Source organism: Erythranthe guttata, chromosome 11, assembly GCF_056151865.1.
Source record: "Erythranthe guttata isolate IM_541 chromosome 11, IM_541, whole genome shotgun sequence".
In the NCBI taxonomy this organism is placed as follows: Eukaryota; Viridiplantae; Streptophyta; class Magnoliopsida; order Lamiales; family Phrymaceae; genus Erythranthe; species Erythranthe guttata.
The window spans coordinates 10,409,008-10,432,298 of NC_142543.1; the positions used below are offsets into that span (position 1 = coordinate 10,409,008).

General features: G+C 34.7%; 1 protein-coding gene and 1 long non-coding RNA gene across 2 annotated transcripts; both read right to left on the minus strand.

Annotated features, from left to right (window-relative positions):
- Window positions 1–1,386: 1,386 nt before the first annotated feature.
- LOC105954311 (2-methylpropanoate--CoA ligase CCL4) lies at window positions 1,387–9,436 on the minus strand. The gene is made up of 2 exons (XM_088825435.1): window positions 8,071–9,436; window positions 1,387–2,092 (listed from the first exon to the last, which is right to left on the minus strand). The coding sequence occupies exons 1-2, from the start codon at window positions 9,249–9,251 to the stop codon at window positions 1,570–1,572; spliced, it is 1,704 nt and encodes a 567-aa protein (XP_088681561.1). The 5' UTR covers window positions 9,252–9,436; the 3' UTR covers window positions 1,387–1,569.
- Window positions 9,437–13,861: 4,425 nt separating this feature from the next.
- Window positions 13,862–14,548, minus strand: LOC148766991 (uncharacterized). The gene is made up of 3 exons (XR_016034381.1): window positions 14,507–14,548; window positions 14,289–14,395; window positions 13,862–14,150 (listed from the first exon to the last, which is right to left on the minus strand). It is a non-coding gene; the product is annotated as an uncharacterized LOC148766991 (long non-coding RNA).
- Window positions 14,549–23,291: the final 8,743 nt, after the last annotated feature.

Consider the following 23,291-nt stretch of genomic DNA (forward strand, 5'->3'; position numbering starts at 1 on the left):
GAAATTCTTTTTTAAAATTACACAAGTGGATCCACAATTCTTTATATTTTCTAAAAAAATATCATATATAGATTTGTTAAGGGTGAAGATTTTTAATATCCAATAGTAATTATACGAGCATTAATAATTTATATAACATTATTTATATATGTTTTATAATCATAATACAATGTAGTTTTGTGATATACATGCTTATTATTAGAGAATTGTCAATAGTATGTTATATCCCAATGATAAGTATTCATTGTACGCTTTAAAGGGTCATAACCATTTTTGGGCGGGTAGTTAAATGATTTTCACGAGTAATAGTGTAATTGACTTTCACGAGTTCAATACATAAATGAATTTAAAATTTATAAAAATATAAGGGGTAAAAAAGACATTTTGCATAAGATTTATTATTTATATTTTTTAGTAATAAATATTAACGGCGTTTGGGCCAATAAATAAATCACTTAAAAATCATGTGTGCTCAAGGGACATGTGGCGCGATGTTAGAGGCATATCTCACATGAGTTGTGTTCTTGTGATCTCACTGACTCACACTAGAAACTTCTATGATAATAATGTTCTCATTTTCTGTTAGGATGCACCATATATTCAGCCATGGTTGTGAAATCGTAAATCGAATCGCGAATTAATTTATCAGAAGAAAAGAAAAACAATTTTAAATTTAATCGAATCGTCAATCGTTAGATTTTTTATTCTTTTAAAAATAATAAAGATAATCATGATATATAAATATTATAAGAATTATATACTGTAATAACAAAAAAAATTATTTCTTTTAGAATTTATGAAGTCAAACTATAAAAGTTGTATCTTGCCTCTTAAAATTGAAATTCAATAAGTGCTTTAACAAAATTTCCAACACAATAAAATCAATAAGTTATAACATCTATATCAATTCTCATATTCAATATTATTAAATATTAAAAGTGTCCATAATTCACAAATGAATGATATAAAAAATATAAAGACTTAGACTTAATCAAATATAAACTAATGTACAACTACAGATGAGGAGTAGAATAAAAATACTGTATTGTTATTTATTAATTATATTTTAGAGGTAGAAAGTGTTGACAATAAACAAATTAACTTTTCATAATCAAAGTCTAATGTCTTTATAATCGAACTTTATCATAAAAAAAATACAGTAAACTTAAATTTCCTTGAATCATAAAAATCGTACTCCGTAAGAATCGAATCGTAATCGTAAGATTTAATCGATGTTTTGACATTTAAGATTTAACCATGGATATAAATCGATTTAGGTAGGAATCGCATTGTAAGATTTTAATTACCATGCATTCAACTTTAAAGTAAAATCTTAAATAAATTGAAACAAGAAGTTTATTTCTGTAATATCTAGAGAAAATGTTGTACAAATAATCCTAAATAAATTAAACTTTCAATAATAAGGATATTTGAATTGTACAAGTAATAAATTAAAATTTAGGAGCGAATAACTTGAGTTTTCTTTTGAAATAGAAAGAATTGAAAAACGTATAAAAGTAAATCACGAATGAAAGAAAAATATTATCTGCTTTTAATTTCTGAGTCTGTTTACATCCGACTCGTGGCTGCGAGGGGCCCCATTTTGTAGGCAATGTCTCTGAGAGTGAACTTCTGCACCTTCCCGGTGGCCGTTTTGGGTAGCTCCGCCATGAACACGACCGTCTTGGGCACCATGTAATGCGGCAACCTCGCCCTACAGAATTCTATCATCTCATACTCCGGCGGCTTGGGGCAGACACCTTCTTTCAAGCTCAAGAAAGCACAAGGCGTCTCTCCCCAGTAATCATCGGGCTGAGCCACCACCGCAGCCTCGTTGACGGCGGGGTTGGAGTAAAGAACGGACTCAACCTCTACGCTGCTAACATTCTCGCCGCCGGTTATGATGATATCCTTTGAGCGGTCCTTAATTTCCAGGTACCCGTCAGGGTGCATTACACCAACATCGCCGGTGTACAGCCACCCGTCTTCTCTCATGCATTTGGAAGTGGCCTCTGGATTTTTCAGATAACCAAGCATCAAGCAACCGCCTCTCACCACGATTTCTCCAAGAGTCAATCCATCTCTCTTCACACTGTTGTTCCCGATACATAAAACGGGTAGTGAATTTAGTAAATTGGTTGAACAAATTAATTAGTGAAAATACGGAAAGATTAGCCGAGGCGAGTTGACTCTGTCCTTAAGACGAAATTTCCCCGCAACGGTGCTAACGGATTAAATGGAAATCGTCTCCCAAGATACAACGGCTAAACTTGGAATAGGAGCACTCCAAATCCCAAGTACGACGAACTGTACTTTGTGTAGAACTTTTCGAGAGAATCTGTGAAGGGTAGGCTTAATATGTAGTAGGCTTATTTTTTTGATTGAAGTGAGGAATTTTGGGAAAGTTATGGTCTATTTATAAGGTTCGAAAAGTAGTGTCCTTTGGAGCAAAAGGTACCTTTTGTTTGAATGGTTGCACCATTTCGAGTTGAGCCAATTGGGAGTGGTTGCACCATTTCGAGTTGAGCCGAATGGTTTGCATTGGTTCGGCCGCACCAATTCAGACCAGTCAGACCAATCGAGATGGGCTTCGAGTAATAAGGGCCCAATGGGTTAAAAATCCATGACCTAATGTTTTTGGCCCGTCCCAATATTTTGATATATATACAGCTCAGTACTTCTCTACTTTTCCAATGTGGGATAACTCAAATCCCACTTTCCTTATATTTTGGACTAGTAATTTTTTCATTCACCACAAAATTGGTTCTAATCCAAAATTCATTTATATACTCAATTAGACCGTACAATAACATTGATAAAAAATTGTTCATGACTCAATTTTTTAACCAATTTTCCCAACAATCCCCCACATGAATGAAAACGAGGGCGTCGATTCTCTCTAGAGTTCCCACGAATAGTATTGCATCGGGATAGGTAGCATATAGCTTTGAACCTTCCGTAGTGGAGTTACATCGGATTTACTAGGCTGAGTAGTGAACGCGATGTCTTGAACTGTCAGCCGTTCGTGTAAACCAAGACAATGCAACCCACACAATACTATTCTCACATTTCCTTAGTTCTCATGATTGTGTCCGTTTTGGCCATGGACACACATCTTGGATTCATAAGTGTTTGTCAAGTTTTTGAAGCGGCCCTCACTTCATACACTTACATAGGTGATCTCCTATTAAAGGTATCCTGCCAATACCTCACCTTTTGTTATAAGGTTTTGGAATCATTAAAAGCTTTCGCTTATCCTTTACCCTCTCTGCAGGTAGCACTATTATCTTTCGCGGGAATGAGTTAGGAATGAGTTCCTTAGTGCTCAACTGAACTTTCTTAGCTTAGTTGTCCCTTTTGAACCAGTTCTTGGGATCTCCAGTCAGCATGGTTGGGTTACCACCAAGATTGTCCTTAATTTATGGGTTTTAATCCCATTCCCCTAGATAGGCAATATGTTTGATCTCTTTAGTTGACTTTTAGTCGCGGATCCGCTATTAACCATTGATTTTCATAATCAATGTTATATTATTTCTTTTGAGATCAATTGCCCAATGGTCTTATGTGTACGAGTGTATCGATACTTGCCATTATACATGTCGTTTGTGCCCTTAACGTAACCGATTGGTTATCACAATTTATTCATAATTGTAGACACCGACTTAGTCCAACACGGAACATCCTCCAATAATTTTATGAAGTTTATTCAACTTCTTTTATAATCCTTATCTCAAGTTATACATTCGAATTCGACCATGAATCGAGCTATTCAATTTTGTTTGAGGATTTCCAAGATACATAATCTTAGTGGACTCTTTACATCCAATGTACTTTCCTAATACAATTGGATATTTTCTTTAATGTAATCCATTTAAAGGCGATACTTAGATTACCTAAGAACCCTTATAATATCATTGAATGATTATTTATTTTGGAATTACATATTTACTAGTTTGCAATTCATTATGCTGCCAAACTATCCAAAAATATTTGTAACTGAACCATTGTTCATCATTATTTTTGGCAAGGTAAACCCTTGGTCTTTAGATAACTAGATCAATTTTTCTAGTAGTGCCTCAACATGAGACTTTCAATATGACTATCTTTGTCTTAGTGATTTTAATCTATAAGATTACATCGTCTAGACCCTCGTCTTTTGACATCAAACATAATTTTATTTCTATTTTCAATATTTTCTCAACGTTCAAACTAATATCATGATCATTATCTCATGATTATAATGTCGTCTATGGACATACACTTCCATGTGCTTTTAATATAAACACAATGGTCACACTCGTTATTATGAGAACTATTTGATAACACAATTTTATCAAATATTACTTTAGAATCACTTAACGAGTTTCAATATCTTGTTATAAATAATCAAGATTTTCCATAGCTATTTAATTTAGCTTAATTGGACCACCATTTTAATTCTTCTTTTGAATAGTCCATCTAAACCTTAATGGTTTACTACTTGAAAGAAGACAATTGTCCATCGTTCATTTTATAACTCATGTATTGATTTTCTTTGCCATCTTGTTGTATCTTGATTGTTCATCACTTTGATGATTTACCACTCACACATATATTAACTTAGTTGTTCATCACTTTGATGATTTACCACTCACACATATATTAACTTGGTTGTTCATCACTTTGATGATTTACCACTTACACATTTATAAGTTCTTTTATTACGAACTTATTTATTTTCTTATTTTACAAGAAAACACAATATAATCAATTTGCATCAAGAGTGACTATCTTGTGCACAATCATTATTTATCCACTTAATTATACTAGGCCTTACACCCCCACATTTCTAAATATAAATGTGATTACTGGTTAGAGCCTAAAGACCCCCACATTTTTTAAATATTAATGTGGTTAGCTCGGGGTATCTAATTTATGTGTTTAGGGCCTAAAGACCCCCACATTTCTAAATATTAATGTGGTTAGCTCGGAATATCTATTTTTCCCCACAAATTCTAGAGTATGTATTCTAGAATTTATCATTATGATATCCATAAATTTTTTCAAGAGTTTCCATACTCATTTTTTAATTCATTTGTCAAAGTTGCATTTTCCAACTTTCATTCAGATAGCATTTAAATGCTTTGAAATCCTTATTTTTTATTTATCAATAAGGATACACAATGTAATAAAATACATTTCTTCTTTAGTTAGAGAAATATATTGGATCACCAATATGATTTAATTACAAGAGAAATTGTATTTCAAGAAATCACAAAAAGAGAAATATTCTCAAGATACTTAAATCTTGTCAACAAATGAGATAGTAAGATTTCTTCCTTTTCCTCAAAAGAGAAAATTCGTCAAGATACTTAAATCTTGTCAATAAACAAGAGAATATTAATCTCTTCAAATGGTGGTTGATCTCCACTATTCAACATTAAAGTTAGAATATATAAATTCTAATCTTAATCATTCATAATTTAGGATTGCATGTCCTAAACATGCTGTTCAAAATTCAGTCAAATCCAACGATTTAATTCTACAAAACGAGCTCTTAATTAAACTGCTCGAATTTTATTTCAACAAAACATCCATTGTTGTTAACAACTATTTCGGATGTTTGAAAATAAAATTCAATCTCATCCATTCACATTTTAGATCATCACCTTGTAAATGTGATATCAAAAAAAATCAAATCGAACCAACAATTCGATCTTCTCTTATGTTCTTGAGACAAGAACTACTCATGTGCTCTCATGAATTGAGCTTCTCTTTCTTTCTATTTTATTTCAATTCATGCTTTTAATTAAACCGTAGTATGATTCATATATAAAACATATGTACATCAATATTATAATAAACATAATATTTGACATGTGAGCACGTCTTTCATACTAGTTGTGATCATAGAAAGAAACAATTTATCAAGCATATTATATCAACATATACATAGTATACACACGATCATCAAATTTGAACATAATATTTCATGGCATAAATAAATTCATATCCAACATAATGAATTGATAAAAATTCTATAGCACGTAATCAATGCATGTCCATGCAATAACACAATTCTAAGGAATTAGTATGGCTTACGCAAATAATAATATGTATAATAATATTCCTCTTACTAAGTAAATCATACTTAATATACGAGACAAGTCTAATCGATCATGACAAAAAAAAACGTTAATAAGATCACGTACTCACATATTCGAAAATCAATCAACCGGACAGTTCCACATCAAATGAAAATTGGGAGAAAGTTAATCCCATATCAAACTATATTGCATTTTCATGAGAAATGTCATTAGTATAGCACTTATCATGCGGTTTATGATAAACTTATTCAAATAATTAGCACATACGCTATCACTTTATTTTATTTAGGATAAACATATTTCTATTATTTATGTACATACACAAACATAATGAATATTCATTAAGCATATATATTGTATATGGTTTACCATGCTTCCACATAGAAAATTAAACTATCATGCAATAATCCACCATCATATAGCATTATCAATATATTTCACAAATAGATATCTTATAATTAAAAAACGTACCCGATAAATTATATGTTCGTCAATTTAAAATTTTGTGGGTAGCACCAAATTGTGTCAATATTATGGCAGTGCTGAATGATTTATTCATATCTCTTCCGTCTGAAGTCCGATTTTGTTGATTCAATATGATCCGAACAGCCAACAAACTTTTCTGCAACTTTTATATTTTACGTTTTCTGAGATTCGGACTGGATCATGATCAAAATAAGCCTCGAAGTCGGAATAGGTGTGCTGTAAATTTGCACCTACAATGGAACCAGAAAAAATTATTAAATAATATTCATGAATCAAAAATAATATAAAACCTCATTATTGATCTTCGATTCAGTCCTCTTTCACCAAAATTTCGTGCATTGGACATTGGTGATGCGTTGATATGCGACGAGTTGCATTGGTCACCAACGGTTGTAATTTCTCATGAAAAGGTGCATCGGCAGTTCTGCCACCCTTTCGTGTTTTCATCATAACTTCCTCATACGATCTCCGATTGTGACGATTTAACATGTTCTGGAAAGCTAACTTGATTATCTACAACTTCTGTGAAATGTTAATTTGCCATATTCGGACTTTAACACCTTTGAAAATGGGAAAGAATGTGGACTTCATGTTCTGTCCGAAAATGAACTTTCTCCAATTGTATTTTGTAACTTCTTGATTTTTGGCAGACTATCTTCTTCTCCATCTCGTTTACCAACGTGTGCAGAAAACACAATTTACTAAATCACAAAGATTTCGTCTTAAGATTGTTGTTCCCGATACATAAAACGGGTAGTGAATTTAGTAAATTGGTTGAACAAATTAATTAGTGAAAATACGGAAAGATTAGCCGAGGCGAGTTGACTCTGTCCTTAAGACGAAATTTCCCCGCAACGGTGCTAACGGATTAAATGGAAATCGTCTCCCAAGATACAACGGCTAAACTTGGAATAGGAGCACTCCAAATCCCAAGTACGACGAACTGTACTTTGTGTAGAACTTTTCGAGAGAATCTGTGAAGGGTAGGCTTAATATGTAGTAGGCTTATTTTTTTGATTGAAGTGAGGAATTTTGGGAAAGTTATGGTCTATTTATAAGGTTCGAAAAGTAGTGTCCTTTGGAGCAAAAGGTACCTTTTGTTTGAATGGTTGCACCATTTCGAGTTGAGCCAATTGGGAGTGGTTGCACCATTTCGAGTTGAGCCGAATGGTTTGCATTGGTTCGGCCGCACCAATTCAGACCAGTCAGACCAATCGAGATGGGCTTCGAGTAATAAGGGCCCAATGGGTTAAAAATCCATGACCTAATGTTTTTGGCCCGTCCCAATATTTTGATATATATACAGCTCAGTACTTCTCTACTTTTCCAATGTGGGATAACTCAAATCCCACTTTCCTTATATTTTGGACTAGTAATTTTTTCATTCACCACAAAATTGGTTCTAATCCAAAATTCATTTATATACTCAATTAGACCGTACAATAACATTGATAAAAAATTGTTCATGACTCAATTTTTTAACCAATTTTCCCAACACACACTCTTCCCACTCTCCGGGTCCACCACGTCCGCCGCCGTCAGCCCCAATGTCCTCACACCTTGTCTTGCCTTCAGCCTCGCCCTCTCCCCCGCCGGAAACTCGTCCCACTTCGATTTCCAAGCGCACGACACCACCACCCCGGCCAATTCAGTCATCCCATAACCATGGCTCACTACAAACCCAAGAGACTCCGACCGGAGAACCACCGCCGCCGGCGGTGGCGCCCCACCTGTCATGAATTGAACCGGGGTCTTGAGCGGCCTCGCGAGTGGGTGGTTTGCTAGCATTGTTAGGATCACGGGAGCACCGCACATATGGGTGACTTTATACATATTGATTGCCTCATATATGACACGTGGGTTAACCTTCCGGAGGCAGATGTTTGTTCCGCCGACGGCCGCCATTCCCCAGGTGTAGCTCCACCCGTTTGAGTGGAACATCGGCAGCGTCCAGAGGTAGATCGGCTGCTTCGGGACCGACCAATTGATGAGAGAATCGAAAGTGATGATGAAAATGGATTTATGGGAGTGAACGACACCCTTTGGAGAAGATGTTGTTCCTGATGTGTAATTCAGAGTCATTGGGTCCCACTCGTTCTTTGGAGAGATCCATTTGAAATCTGGATTCCCCTTCTGCACCAAACCTTCGTAAGTATCAGCGATGAGATCATCAACACTAGTGTTTGACTTTGACCTGCCGCCGTTAATATCACCATCAACATCATCATCATCGGCGGCGGCGATGAGTATGAGAAGTGGTGGTGGCTGGAATTCCGGCGGAAGCAGAGAAATTGATTCGAGTACCAGAGAGCGGAGATGGGAGTCGAAGAAGACGGCTTTCGACTCGCTGTGACGGAGGATGACGGAGATGGTGCGGGCATCGAGACGGGTGTTGATGTTGTTGAGGACGAAGCCCGCCATTGGCACCGCGAATTGGAGCTCGTACATGGCCGGGATGTTGGGCGCCACCACTGACACGACGGCGCCGCTCTGGATTCCCAGAGAGGTATGAATGGCGGATGCGGCTCTCAGGCATCGGTCGTAGGTCTGGGACCATGTGAAGGTTGTCTGATTGTAAACAACCGACGGGCAGTCGCCGTAAACAACGGCTGCTCTTTGCAAGAATGTCAAAGGGGTGAGTGGGCATGAATTTGCAGGGTTTGGTTTCAGCTGGTCCATTTATTAAAAACACTGCCAAAGCCTCTCTGTCTCTCTCTCTCTCTCTATCTCTCTCTTCAGTCTCTCTCTTTAATTACTCTCTCTCTTTTCTCTCACTCGTGAATTGTCTGCCATATATATATATATATGCAAGTACCGGTATGGTTTCTCAACTGCCATTAATGTGATTAATGAGGAGTAGATTTATCATTTATAATTAGATACCCGTGAAGATGATTAGCAATTACAGAATTTTGTTAAAGGAAAATAGCATTTATGGCCTTTAAGGGATTTGCCTGGAAAAGTTGGTGGCGGATGTAATACTTTTGTTATATTATTAACTTTTTTCTTTATTTTTCTTTTCTTTATCTGTGTTTATCTTATTCCGTTTCACTTTACTGTATATATGTTTTTAATGAATCAGGCAACTTGAAGAATGATGATATATAAATTTATGTTTTTAGGTAATGGTGATTAGACATGGCCCCGGGTCGGGTCGGGTCCGGTTCCGGGTCGGACCCGCCGGGTCCGGGTCCGAGTTTTGGAGGACCCGAAACCGACCCGCGGGAAGGCGGGTCCGGGTCCGGGCCGGGTCCGCTCGGGTCAACCCGGTTCCGGGTCGGTTCCGGGCCGGGTCCGGGTCCGGACCGGATTTTTAAATTTTGTCCAAAATTGTTATGGATGGAATTCGAACCCGGGTCACAAGACACCTGAAAAGAATTCCAAACCACTGAGACAAGGTAAATATTTGGGAAATTGCTTGCAAGAAATATACATAAACATAAACAAAACAGTATGAAATGATTATAATAAATAATGTTAAATGCATTGTTAATTTTCATATTCATAATTATTAAATCATTTTAATTACATTATTAACAAATATAATATCAAAATTAAAAGGACTTTAGATTAATCCATTTAAATCTTACGATTCGATTCTAATATTTGAATAAAATGTATATGTAAAAAAACGATTAAATCATATGGTCCACAATTTAATTCCTACGATTTTTATAAATTAAATCAATTATTAAAAGAGAAATTACATCATAATATTTTGATTATACTAGTCATATATAATGTTATTTTTAAAGTAACAATATTAATTGAAATGGGATATAATCTATTTTTGTTAAAATAAACACCATTTATATAAATAATTATCTTATGATAAAATACTCAATAATATTAATAAGTTATTGTCAACAATTGAGGTTAATCGACTTAAATTAATTGAAATGGGTTATAATTTGTTTTTTTAAATAAACATATTATTTTATTTTTCATTCGATTTTTTCACACTATCGATTTTAATAACATAAGTCAATTTTTAATAAGTCAACGCATTTGTTTATATATTGAATTGATTCAATACTTTATATTTTTCAACAGTGGAGCTTATATTGATATATTAATTAATAATAGATGTTTTGAAGTATTGAATTGTGATTATATATATTTTTCTTATATTGCATTTGTTAATTATTTAATTAAAATTATTTAATAATAATTAATATGAAAATTAATAATTTATTTAACATATTTATCATTTACGCCATAGGTTTATATTATATACATTTGTTGTCTATATTTTATCAAACATATTGGTTGGCCTGGTGGTTAGTGCTCAGTGAATCATTCGGGTTACCCGGGTTCGAACCCCAATCGCTGCATTTCTGGTGATTAATTCATTAAAAATCCGGGTGGACCCGACGGGTCCTCGGGCCGGGCCCTCGGGTCCGGGTCTTCGGGTCCACCCGCCGGGTAGACCCGGCGGGTCTCGGGTCCAAGAAGTCGGGACCCGAAACCGACCCGTACTTGGTCGGGTCCGGGTCCGGGTCCATGGTCAACGGGCCGGGTCCGGGGCGGGGCGGGGCAGTCAATGGGTCGGGTCCGGGCCGGGTCCGGGTCAGACCCGACCCGTGGCCATGTCTAATGGTGATATATATTTCTTCACCATTTTTCGTTAGTTTTACAAAAGCGGCAATTTGCTATATATTCAACTACTAATTTACTATAAGAGACTTTAATTTCCTATTTTTATTAAATTTATTATTTTTATTGTGTCTAAAACAGTACATCATATATGGCTTTAAGCGCCGCAGAAAATCCGTCGAGAAAGAGTGAAAGAGCGCCGGGAAGAGTTTTAGCGACGGTTATAGACCATCCGAAAACCGTCAACAAAAAAGGCATCGTATATACTTTTATATATAAAAAAACCGTTGGGAATATTTTTCCTAACAAAAAAGGCGTCGTATATACTTTTATATATAAAAAAAACCGTTGGGAATGTTTTTCCTAACGGTTTGAAAACCGTCGGGTATAGATGTCTATATATTCTTTTTTTTTTTATAATTATTATTATTAATTTTTAATTTTTTTTGGGTTATATACAAAAACACCCCTGTACTATGGACTTTGCATCATAAATCTCCCCTGTACTACACATAAATACAAAAACCCCCTCTCACATTGCATTTTTTCCAAAATATGACGAAAATAGCCCTACTCAAGCATATATATATATATATATATATATATATATATATATATATATATATATATATATATATATATATATATATATATATATATATATATATATATATATATTATATACTTTTGAGCCATTTTCCACTATATATTTTACCATTTTCGGTCAAATTTACGTTGAAAATTTTTGGTATTTATATTTTTTTCTCCAAAACCTCTAATTGCTTACATTTTTTTATTTTCTAAATATAACCTTTTAGTTTTGCCATTTTGAGTTTCTTCATTTTTTTTCTTAAATGTCTTCCGGTAGTTCAAACATCCTAAGATTACAAACATCTTTACAATCCTATTATTGTTGATAATTTGAACTACCGGAAGACATTTAAGAAAAAAATGAATAAATTCAAAATGACAAAAATAAAAGGTTTTTATTCAGAAAATTAAAAAAAAATCTAAGTAATTAAATGTTTTGAAGGAAAAAATAAAAAATAAAAATTTCCCAAGTAAAATTGACTGAAAATGTTAAAAAATATAGTGGAAAATGGCTCAAACAAACCCTTATATTTATAGGTTTAGCAGGGGTATTTTCGTCATATTTTGGAAAAAATATAATAGCAGGGGGGTTTTTGTATTTATGTGTAGTACATGGGGGTAAATGATACAAAGTACATAGTACAGAGGTGTTTTTGTATTTAACCCTTTTTTTTATACCTATTTACTAGCACTGCAACCTTCGAAAACCTAAAACCGGAATCCAATATAAAAAAGGGGCAATTTGCTATAGGTCCCTCTACATTATAATTTATGGCTGTAAATCCAAGTCAAAATTTAATATTTTAATAAATTAATAATATTTATTATGGCAAAAATACCAGTAATTAAATCAAATTAAATCAAATCCCCAAAAATCTCTCTATCAAAACAAATTCCCAAACATATTTTTTCCAAATATTAACTAAAACAAATAAATTAATTCATAATAAAAATATACAATTTATTTTACAAACTCATACTCTAAAAACGCCACTGCATCCCCATCACCGCCTATGATCCGGGAACTGCGACGCATATGACTTCGCGAACTGCAAATAGCAAACTGAAAACTAGATTTTATATTATTGAATTGCAAACAACAAAGTACCTATGATTTCGTCAAATGCAAACAACAAACTGAAAAAAACAAAATCCATAATTTGTATTACTGAATTACAAACAAAAAATTACATATGAGTTCGCCAAATGCAAACAGCAAACAGAAGAAATACATTCAGCAAAACTTGCATTATTGAATTGCAAGCAAAAAACTACCTATATGGCTTGGCCAAATGCAAACGGCAAACTGAAAAAAAATAATAAAAAATCAGCATCATTAAAAACATCAACCAAAAAATTGTTTATGGAACAATTTGCAAACAACAAAAACATTAAACAAAATGTTTGTAAAATGTAACTTAAGACATACCTTGCAAATTGTAAACCCGAGGAATCGAATCTCAAGATCAAACGCAATTCTTCAAACAACAAACGAAGTTAAACCAACCTGGAAACGGAAATTGTTAACAACAAAAACAATGGGAAGGTTCTACGTACGGGAGACACAATGTGAATTTTGGCTATGATTTTGGATTTATGATTTTTTTTTGGAGGGGATGTTTGTTGTCCTCTTTAATTATTTCACCAAGAAATCATCTCATAATCTAAAAAGATCCTTGTTTTTTCCTTCTCTAGAATATTTCTTCATTAACAAAAGAAAAAGAAAAAGAAAAAAGAAAAGAAAAAGAGAAGCACGAGACACAGAGAGTGAGAGGCGTGAGAATGGAGATGCAGAAGAAGAGATAGATGATGAATTAAATATAGGGGAGATTAACGTGAGATTGGAGAGAGATAATATATAAGATTTGTTTTCTTATTAATTGAGGGTATTTATGTATATATACTAATTATTTTAATTTATTTATATTAATTTATTGGATCAAAGAACCTATGCCTATATTCATCTAACAACTAGGATCTCTACCTATATATGTCCAAAATAAGGGATGTCTAACAAATTTCCCTTATAAAAAAAATCTTCAAAACATGAATTCTTTAATTTAAGAATACATAATCCTGAATTTCATTCACAATTTTTAATTACATCCACATTAGAAATTCTTCGGAACACATACCTTTTAAATATTAAAATATGACATGCAAAACATATCTTTGTAGATACTAGACATTCATTTTGATAATCAAATATATCATTTATCAACTCCTTTAAAGAGTCTATATATATATATCCACAAAATAACAAAATTGGGTACATCCTAAAAATTAAATTTGTGAGTCTTTGTTCATAACAAGCTAAGCCTCTTTCCACCATGTATCCTCTTTCCACATAATGTTACAAAATCCAATCCCAATTCCATGGACATATACAGCCTGCAAATAAATTAGAAATTACGATCAGCTATCATCATTGAATCAACAACTCAAATGTGAATAAAAAGATGGATTCTTTAGTAACATTTAGAGGGGGAATATAAAGTTACGGTTCATCATGTTTAACAGGGGACTCACGAGCTGATTCAAGGCAGAATGTTGACCTTCGAATTACAAAAAAGTAATTTAACTTGGAGTCACTCCCAATCCAAGTAAAAGGAACGCACAACTTTTGTCGGTGAACGCTAAACCAACAAATACACCAGCAGTGATACCAAATCACATACATAGGTCAAGAAAAACATAAACTCACAACATTTCATTTGCTAATGTGTAAACAATTTCAAGACTCTTACAGGGGTTCTTCAAGGCACGACAAATATGTAATGCTTGAGGCACGAAAATTTATAATATACATCGGGTTTGCAAAGCATTTTTAATTGGGGTCATTAGCAATAAACCCCTCATATAGTTAATAAATGGTGATATGTCCACCCCTTCAAACTTTCTTTGTGATAAACTCCTAGAAATTGTATTCCCAATTTTACCCTTATATCAATTAGCATAATTTCTCCCAATTATTCATTTTTTCTCTCTTTCCATAATAATAATTTAGTTCCTAAAAATATGTTTCCAAATTCCTAAAAAATGCTACCAAATTAAAAAAAAATGATTTATTTTTTATTTTTTATTTTTTATTATTTATTATTTTCGGATTTTATTTAGTCATTTTTTATTTATTTTTTTAATAATAATATTTTTTTTAATTTTTTTTAAACAAAAAATTGAATTTTTTTTGGACAGTTTACAACGCCGAATATGACTATAGTTGAATATGACTATATGTGACTATATCAATTGTAGTCATATTATTTCTTTATATTGCACTTGTTTTACATTTTTAGCTTCAAAATTCCGATTATATAGTGTTGTACAGTCATGTTTACCAAATTATATAAAACAACTAAGATTCCCTATTGTTTAGGGAAACAATACAATCAACATCCACACAAAAAATCACAAAAGAATCACAATTTGAATCCTGTTATTTCAAGTCAACTTGAAACAAAAGATAGAACATATTCGAATATGACTACAATCATATTCAACAATAGTCATATTCAAATATGACTACAGTCATATTCGAAAAAAAATACATAAATATGACTATAGTCATATTCGAATATGACTATAGTCATGTTGCTGCTACTGTACAGATCTGAAATTATATTTTCAGATCTGGAGGAAAAAAAAAAGAGAGAGAGAGAGAGAGAGAGAGAGAGAGAGAGAGAAATCGAAAGTACATAAATAAAGGGAGAAAATTAACGAACAAGATGGAGGGGGAGTACGCTTCAATTCATCTAACTAATACATAAATATGACTATAGTCATATTTGAATATGACTATAGTCATGTTGCTGCTACTGTACAGATTTGAAATTATATTTAAGTTTGTGTCTACCGTGTTTGTTGTTATTGTTTGTGTTTGCCGTTAACTGTTTGCTGTTTATTCTTTGCTTTGTTGTTCATTGTTTGTATTCTTTTAAATTATGAATTGTAATTTGCAGTTTTCTATTATTGTAACACCCCGCATTTTGGATAAAATATTAGTATTTTATTTTACCACCTCTATGTGCAAATTTATTAAATTAGAAATTTAGAATAATTATTGCATGATTAATAATTACGTGAATTATGTGATTATGTGAAATATGTAATTATGTGAATTATGTGATTATGTGAATTATGTGATTACGTGAATTATGTGCTTATGAAATATTTGGAGATATTATGTCGAAATAAATATTTCTCGAATTTGTAAAATAAATTATTTCCATGAGCTAAAATTTTATTCTTGTATGATGAATTTAAATGAGTATTTTATCATATATATGCATGCACTAAATCTTAGAAAATAAAATTAACTCATGCACTTTAGGATTTTTAGTTAGTGGAGAAAATTAGAAAATCCTTCCCTTATTTTCTTGAATTTTCGGCCACACACACACACACACACACACACACACACACACACACACACAATGGTTTAAAAATTTCATGTTAATTAGGAGAAGACAAGCATTAGAAGGCTTGTATTTTGAGCATTAAAATAAATACCCAAGTCTTATCTTCCTCATTAGCTAGGCACACCTTTAACCACTCCCACACTCAACTTTAGCAAGCCCAAAGGTCACTCTTCTTCTTCCTCTATCCCTTCATTTTCGGCAGCCCCAAACCACCTCCATAGCCACCATTTTCTCAAGCTCTAGCCAACCAAGAACCACCACCACACCTCTTCCAAAATATTGCAAAATCACCCCCACAAAAATATGTATTTCCCTTTCTTCTCCATAGCCTTTGAGCTCTCAAAAAATTCTATAAATACCTCCAATGTCCAAGATTAAAATGCACTCTCAAACTCCACTGTCACTATCTATAATTTCAAAGTCTCCTATTTCAACAAGAGGCGAATTTTCGGTCAAGGCTAAGTAAGTCCTTTCTTCCTCTTCCTCTTTTTTTTTTTTTTTTTTTTTTTTTTTTTTTTTTTTTTTTTTTTTTTTTTTTTTAAATTTTCGAAATAGCAAAGCACTTCTTCATCTAAGTTCTTCTTGTTCATCTTATGTTTCTTAAAATATAATTTAACCCTCTATCTCTTCTTTTATTATAGAGAAAAGAGCTAAAAAATCCTTCCCCTAAAGAGTAGACGTGATAATTCTTGAATTCTTGCTCAAACATGCAACGCCACTAGTATTTCGGTTTTTATTCAATTTCTTGGTTGATTCTTGCATATTATGTGGTTATATTGCTTAGATGACAATTGAATGTTAGTATTTTAAAAAGATAAGTTTGTTCTTTAAGTTTTATGTTTTTCAAAAATTTGGGGAATATTGCTTAAGTTGCTTATTTGGATTAATTAGTAGCTTCATGTGTTTATCTAGTGATGGATTATTGATTTGTGAAAAGAAATTGAATTTTCTGGCTTACCTATGAAACTTTCGAAAATTTGGGAAAAATTGCATAAGTTGCTTATTTGGCTTAATTAGTAGCTTGCATGTGTTTATCATGTGATTGATTATTGATTTGTGAAAAGAAATCGAATTTTTGGCTTAACTATGGAACTTTCGAATTTTTGGGGTAAAAATGCATAAGTTGCTTATTTGGTTTATTTAATGCCTTGCATGTGTTAATCTAGTGTTTGATTGTTGATTTAAGGTCTTGCGTGTTAAGATCTAGTGATTGATGGTTGATCTAAGGTCTTGCATGTTAAGATCTAGTGATTGATTGTTGATTTAAGGTCTTGCATGTTAAGATCTAGTGTTTTCTACGAAAATTGATAAAAGAATTAATAAATTGTACTAAACTTGATTAACATACTCTTGCATGTGAAGATCTAGTGGAAATACTTGAATAAAATGTAAAAATGAAAGTCATGAACTTTCTTCTTTCAAAATGTTAGAATTACTGAACTTTTGATTATGGATTGTCTTTGCATGTTAAGATTTCGGTTATTGCTTCTATTTGATTATGGATTATATATTTATGCCTAAATGAATATGTGAATAAATGACTATATGGACCTTTAATTGTGTTTTGCTATGTGATCATTCTTTGGCTTGTTTATGTGTTGATCGTTGGATGTGCGGATGAGAAAATGATAAGTAGATGGGTGCACGTGTGGGTGCATATGTGTCATGATTTTTAAAAAGTAAAAATATGTTGGAAAATCTTTCGAGGTTACGGTAAATAACCGGGGTACGACGAGTCGGTACCGTAGGGCTTAGGGGTGGTTTGATCCCACGTAGATAGACGGAATCGTAAAATATGATGTTATTTATCGGGAACGTAGATTGATTCTTCCAAAGGGATTCCCGATGATTTTTCATGTCATGCATGTCTCATTATGGTATTGTAGATATAGGGTTATAAAAGTGAGAAAATCTCACTCTATGGTCTTGGGTGTTAGAGTAGGTGACCAACAAGCCAACCTGTGGCTGTGGTCTTTCGTATTTATTATTGTAATAAACGAACCTTTATTCGTATTAATGATAAAACACATTGGCATTCTATATCTTTGTCCCTTTGTCACAAGCATAGATATAGTCCTTACAGTTATTACAAGTACTAGTAATTGATCGTTAGGATCGTGAGATATTTACTTAAGTATTATAACTGTTAAACGTGTTCCTAGTCGAAGGGTTACGCCACTAATGAGGATATCGGCCTTTCCCATTAAGACTAGCACTTAGTGTATGTGTACTGCATCTCATCAGTAAACGGTATTGTGATATCGGCATACATAAGTGGGTGCTCGTAAGTTGACGAGTTCACTGAACTCCCTCACCCTAGAAATCTCTAAGTGGTTCCCAGTAATCGAGTAGAGATATCTATGGTATAGTTGTACACCATTAGTCCTTATGACCTAGACATCACCGTGACTTCACTAGAGGACCAGCTGTATCGTGACCTGTCCCTGAGTTCCACCGAGGACCATCCCAAGGGCCAGTGTTCGTGCAGTCCGAAATCTAGTGGGAGGTCTGTGCATTGTAGTCGGGGATTCGATCGCTAGAATAGTCTTGGATGTCCTGTGTGTTCTGAAAGTTTGTAATCATTCTAAGTCTCTGGCCAGAGCTGACTAAGTGATGATTAGAGAATTCGATTCTCTGAGTCATGCACGTAAGGATTACAACACTTAGAACGATCGCACCGTCATCGAACAGATAAAGAGGTCTCGATGAACCAATGCCTCTAGTTCGATCGGGACATATGAATCGAAGGGACCGTACTGTACGTTAACTATATCTGAAGGTTCTTGCAGGCACTTCATTTGTATCTAGGGAATCATGACGCGTAGTTGCTAGACGCCAATCTTGATTCGTTGGGTGATTAAGGTGAAACGAGCTTCATCTTAATCGTAACTCGAAGGGGACGAGTTTTGACCACAAAGGGTTGTGGGCCCACGGCTAGCTTACACCTGAACCATCGAGGGTCACACTGCTCGTGCACATGAGATCTTTGAATAAACGGTCAGAGATAAAATAGTTTATCTTTGCATGATTGGAAGTCAATATGATTGAGTCCAACATTCATAATTTGGAATTATGAATGAGAATAAGAAAAGGAAAAGAATAGGCGAACGTGTTAGTGAACTTTCTAAATCGGGAAGTTTCCAAATTTAGAAAGTGCACTGAACTAGGGTTTCCACTTTTGGAAAGTTGGAAAATGAAAGATGGCACTCGTAATGACGAGGGAATTATAATGATTCCGAAAATGTAATCGTTGCAATTTTTCGGTCATTGAATTGAGAGAAACGAGCAAGTAAAAGTACTAGCGAACTTAAGCTGTTGGGCCCGGTCCAACTTAAGCCCGCTAGGGTTTTATGCAAGGGACTATAAATACATGATTTATAGGCCTTGCACAAACACACAAAAACCCTAACCCTAAGCGGCCGTCCACTCTCTCTCTCGGCCTCTCTTTCCGCGGCCATCACCGCGCCACCGTCGCCGTTCCGTCGCCGGAAACGGCCGTTCATCGGCCGTTCCTCTTTCGGTACTCTTTCTCTTTTCGTTTCTTCCGTTTTATTCTAACTACTTCGTGTCTAGTGCCACGTTTTAGTAGATCGAAGTATACGAGGTGAAATCCGAGAGGAGGAAGATCGTAGATCGAAGAATCGAGGAGCAACGCACGAGCCGAAGCTGCACGCTGCCCCATGCGCCGCCCCGAAGCCGCGCGTATACCGCACGCGCCGCCGTGACCTCACGCGCCGCTGCTGCCGCTGCACCTCTGCTGCCCCGATTGTACGGATTGGTTTCCGTAGCAATCTCGACGTGTTGAACGCTCCTACCTCACGCGTCAAGAGGTAAATCCACGAAACCCTAGTTTCGTTTCGATTAGGTTTAGGCTATGATTTCATGTTTGTTTCGTATGATTTTATGTGATTATGTGTAATCGTTTTATATCATTGCAAGCATGTTATTTGGTTTAAATTGCGAGCATGTTAATTGATTTAAATTCGGTTAAATTAATTAGCATGTATGTTGTTTTTAATTTCGCTGGAAGCGCAAAGGTACGCAATTAATTGATTTAAATTATCGGGCATGTACTATGTGCGTTTTAAACTCGTTTAATTCGCATAAATTTTTGTTTTCCGCTGCGTATGCGTGCCCGAAACCCAACAGTGGTATCAGAGCTCGTTGCGTAATTAATTGCGTTGTATAATATGCTATGATTTTATGCATGTTCGATTTATTGTAGTAGTGGTTGTCGTATTATGTAATTGGGAGTTTTCGTAAGTTTAAAATATTTTTGAAATATTGTTTAGAGTTTTTCCAGCTTTAAAATTGTTTAAAATTGGAAAATCGGATCTGAAATTGTATTAAAAATGTCGGTTTTTAATTGTTCGGATCGAACCGGCCGGTTCGATGGTTATGTGCGATTTAGTTGACCGAATCCACGTGGATTCGGGTCGGTCAGACCGGTTCCCGGTCCGACTGACCCGGCCCACTGATTTGGGTCAGCTGGACCGGACAGAACCGGACCGCTTCGGTCCGAACCGGTCAGACCGGTTGGGCCGAACCGGTTCACTGAAAAAAAAAAAAAAAAAAAAAAAAAATTATTTCAGATTTCTAAAATTAAACTTAAAACATATTGATTTTAATTTTTGGAAAATTATTTTCAATTAATCCCAATTAGATAATTGGATCGACAATCATCTATTTTAGTAAATAGGTGTTAGATTAATTAATTAATTTAAATTGTTAAATTGATTTCAATTAATAGAACACATATATAATATTGATTATAAATTCAACTTAATTAGTAGTACCTCAACATTATATGAATGATTTATGCTAGTTGAGGTTCTATAATTATTTTGAAAAACCCGATAATTAATTAATGTAATTAATTATATAGTTAGGTCGTATGTTCCTCTTAGGAGAATATGCGTTTCCATATACCTTTAGAGAACATAGATGTAGGAATCACATAGACCTATTCAAACCTTCTGATGAGATAAAACTTTTAATAAAACCCCTCATTCTTAATTTAATTGAGAATCATTTCAAGCTATAAAGAATGACCCAATATGTTGAGTTATTTCTTTCCTTCTGCCAACGGTTGGATTATGTGTAGCCCTTTGCTGTAGTGCAGTAAGCCGTGTTAGCGGGGAGTGCTATGGTAGAGTAAGCTGTAATTCAATTGACATAATGATGAAGGTAGCCATAGAAAAGGGTTATGTTGGATTAACGTGGTCGGCTAGATTAACTAGGGACTGCATTAGTTTGGCATAATCAAGTTCTATGAGCATCTTTGATTGGTAGGTTAGACTTGACACACGACGATTTTGATATTCGCGAGATTAACTTAGGTCATTATCAAGTGTGAGGAAAATTAATTTAGGGTCATATTGTGGATATGATTGATTGTGATCTACCTTTGGGCAAATATAATCGGGCTAGATTAACTACGGGTTATATTTGTCTATTGGACCTAAAGCCCATTAAGAAAAATCAGTTTTCTCGTTTGTCTACTAGAGGGAAGTGGAACTCGATAAAATTAGTGGGAGAACAATTAAATAACATAAGTCCAAACATTTAATTGTAACAATCATTTAACGCGAATCTCTAATAATCCTCTTCTCTATATGTCTCAGATAATCATGTCTAAGAATCCCATAATGTCAATCCTTGACAATAAACTCAATGGCCCTAATTACCTAGATTGGTTGCGTAGTCTTAAGCTTGTGCTAACTGTTGAGGGGCGTCTCTATGTTTTGAACGAGAGGCTTCCCGCCACTATACCCGACACATCGACTGATGCTGAGAAAGAAACTTATGAAGTTTGGAAGAAAGATGACACTCATGCTAGGTGCTATATGATAGCCGCCATGGAGCCCGCGCTTGCGAGGAAATATGAGTCTCACTTGCATGCTTTCGACATAAAGGCTCATCTCGATAGCATGTATAGTGAGAATATTAGGGCATCGAGGTACGCTGCTACAAAGGAGTTGATCACAGCGAGACTGCGCGAAGGGACTTCGGTCCACGAGCACTGTCTCAAAATGATCACTCTCCTTGAAAAGCTAGTGAATCTTGATGTCACCCTCCCGGCCGAGCTCTCCTTGGATTTGATCCTGTTGTCCCTTCCTAGTTCCTATGAATCGTTCATAGTGAACTTCAACATGAACAAACTAGATCCTCCCTTGGATGAGTTAATGAACATGTTGGTCAGCTTCGAGTCCACCATTAAGAAAGAGAAGTCTGTTCTCATTGCTGCTACTTCTGGAAAGAAGAGTTCCTTCCAAAAGAAGAGAAAGGAAAGAGTTCCCTTCCCAAACAGCAAGTTCGAAGTGGGTGAAGGTAGTGGGGGCCCCAAAGCAAAGGTTGGTAAGCAAGTTGATGATGCTTGCCATCACTGTGGAAAGAAAGGACATTGGCGCCGCAACTGCAAGGCTTACCTAAAGCAGAAAGGTTCTGAAAAGGGTACGTATTTCATTGATGTAAATTTGTCTGTCAACTCTTCTTCTTGGGTATTGGATACGGGCTGTGGCTCACATTTGTGCAATGATTTGCAGCTAATGACAAGAAGTCGAAGACTTAGAGCGGGTGAGACCTACCTAAGGATGGGGAATGGAGCAAGAGTTGCTGCTGAAGCCATTGGCACTATTTACTTAAATGTTTTGGATTCTAGTTTTCCTATTGTTTTGAACGATTGTTTATTTGTTCCGTCGCTCATTAGAAACCTTATTTCTATTCCTGTATTAGACATTGAAGGTTTTACTTTTGTTTTTGGAAATTCGATTTGCATTATACAAAAGAATGAGAATTTAATTTGCAAAGGACGACTATTAAACAACTTATATGAACTAAATCCAAATGAAATACCTATTAATGTTATATCAGCAAAACGTAAGGAGATAGATCAAAACCCCGCACAACTTTGGCACGCTAGATTAGGTCATGTCTCTTTAAGAAGGATGAACGATTTTGTCAGTGAAGGATTGTTTTCTTTGGAGGACGTGAAATCACTACAAACTTGTGAATCTTGCCTTAAAGGGAAAATGACCAAGTCACCCTACAAAGGGAAAATGGAACGAGCCGAGGGTCTTTTGGATTTGATCCATACAGACGTATGTGGTCCACT

Excerpts from the sequence above, each read along its gene's own strand:
- LOC105954311 (XM_088825435.1), bottom strand. The coding sequence starts at position 9,251 with ATGGACCAGCTGAAACCAAACCCTGCAAATTCATGCCCACTCACCCCT. Across the intron at positions 2,093-8,070 it reads CCGGAGAGTGGGAAGAGTGT|TGTGAAGAGAGATGGATTGA; the intron begins GTGTTGGGAAAA and ends CGGGAACAACAG.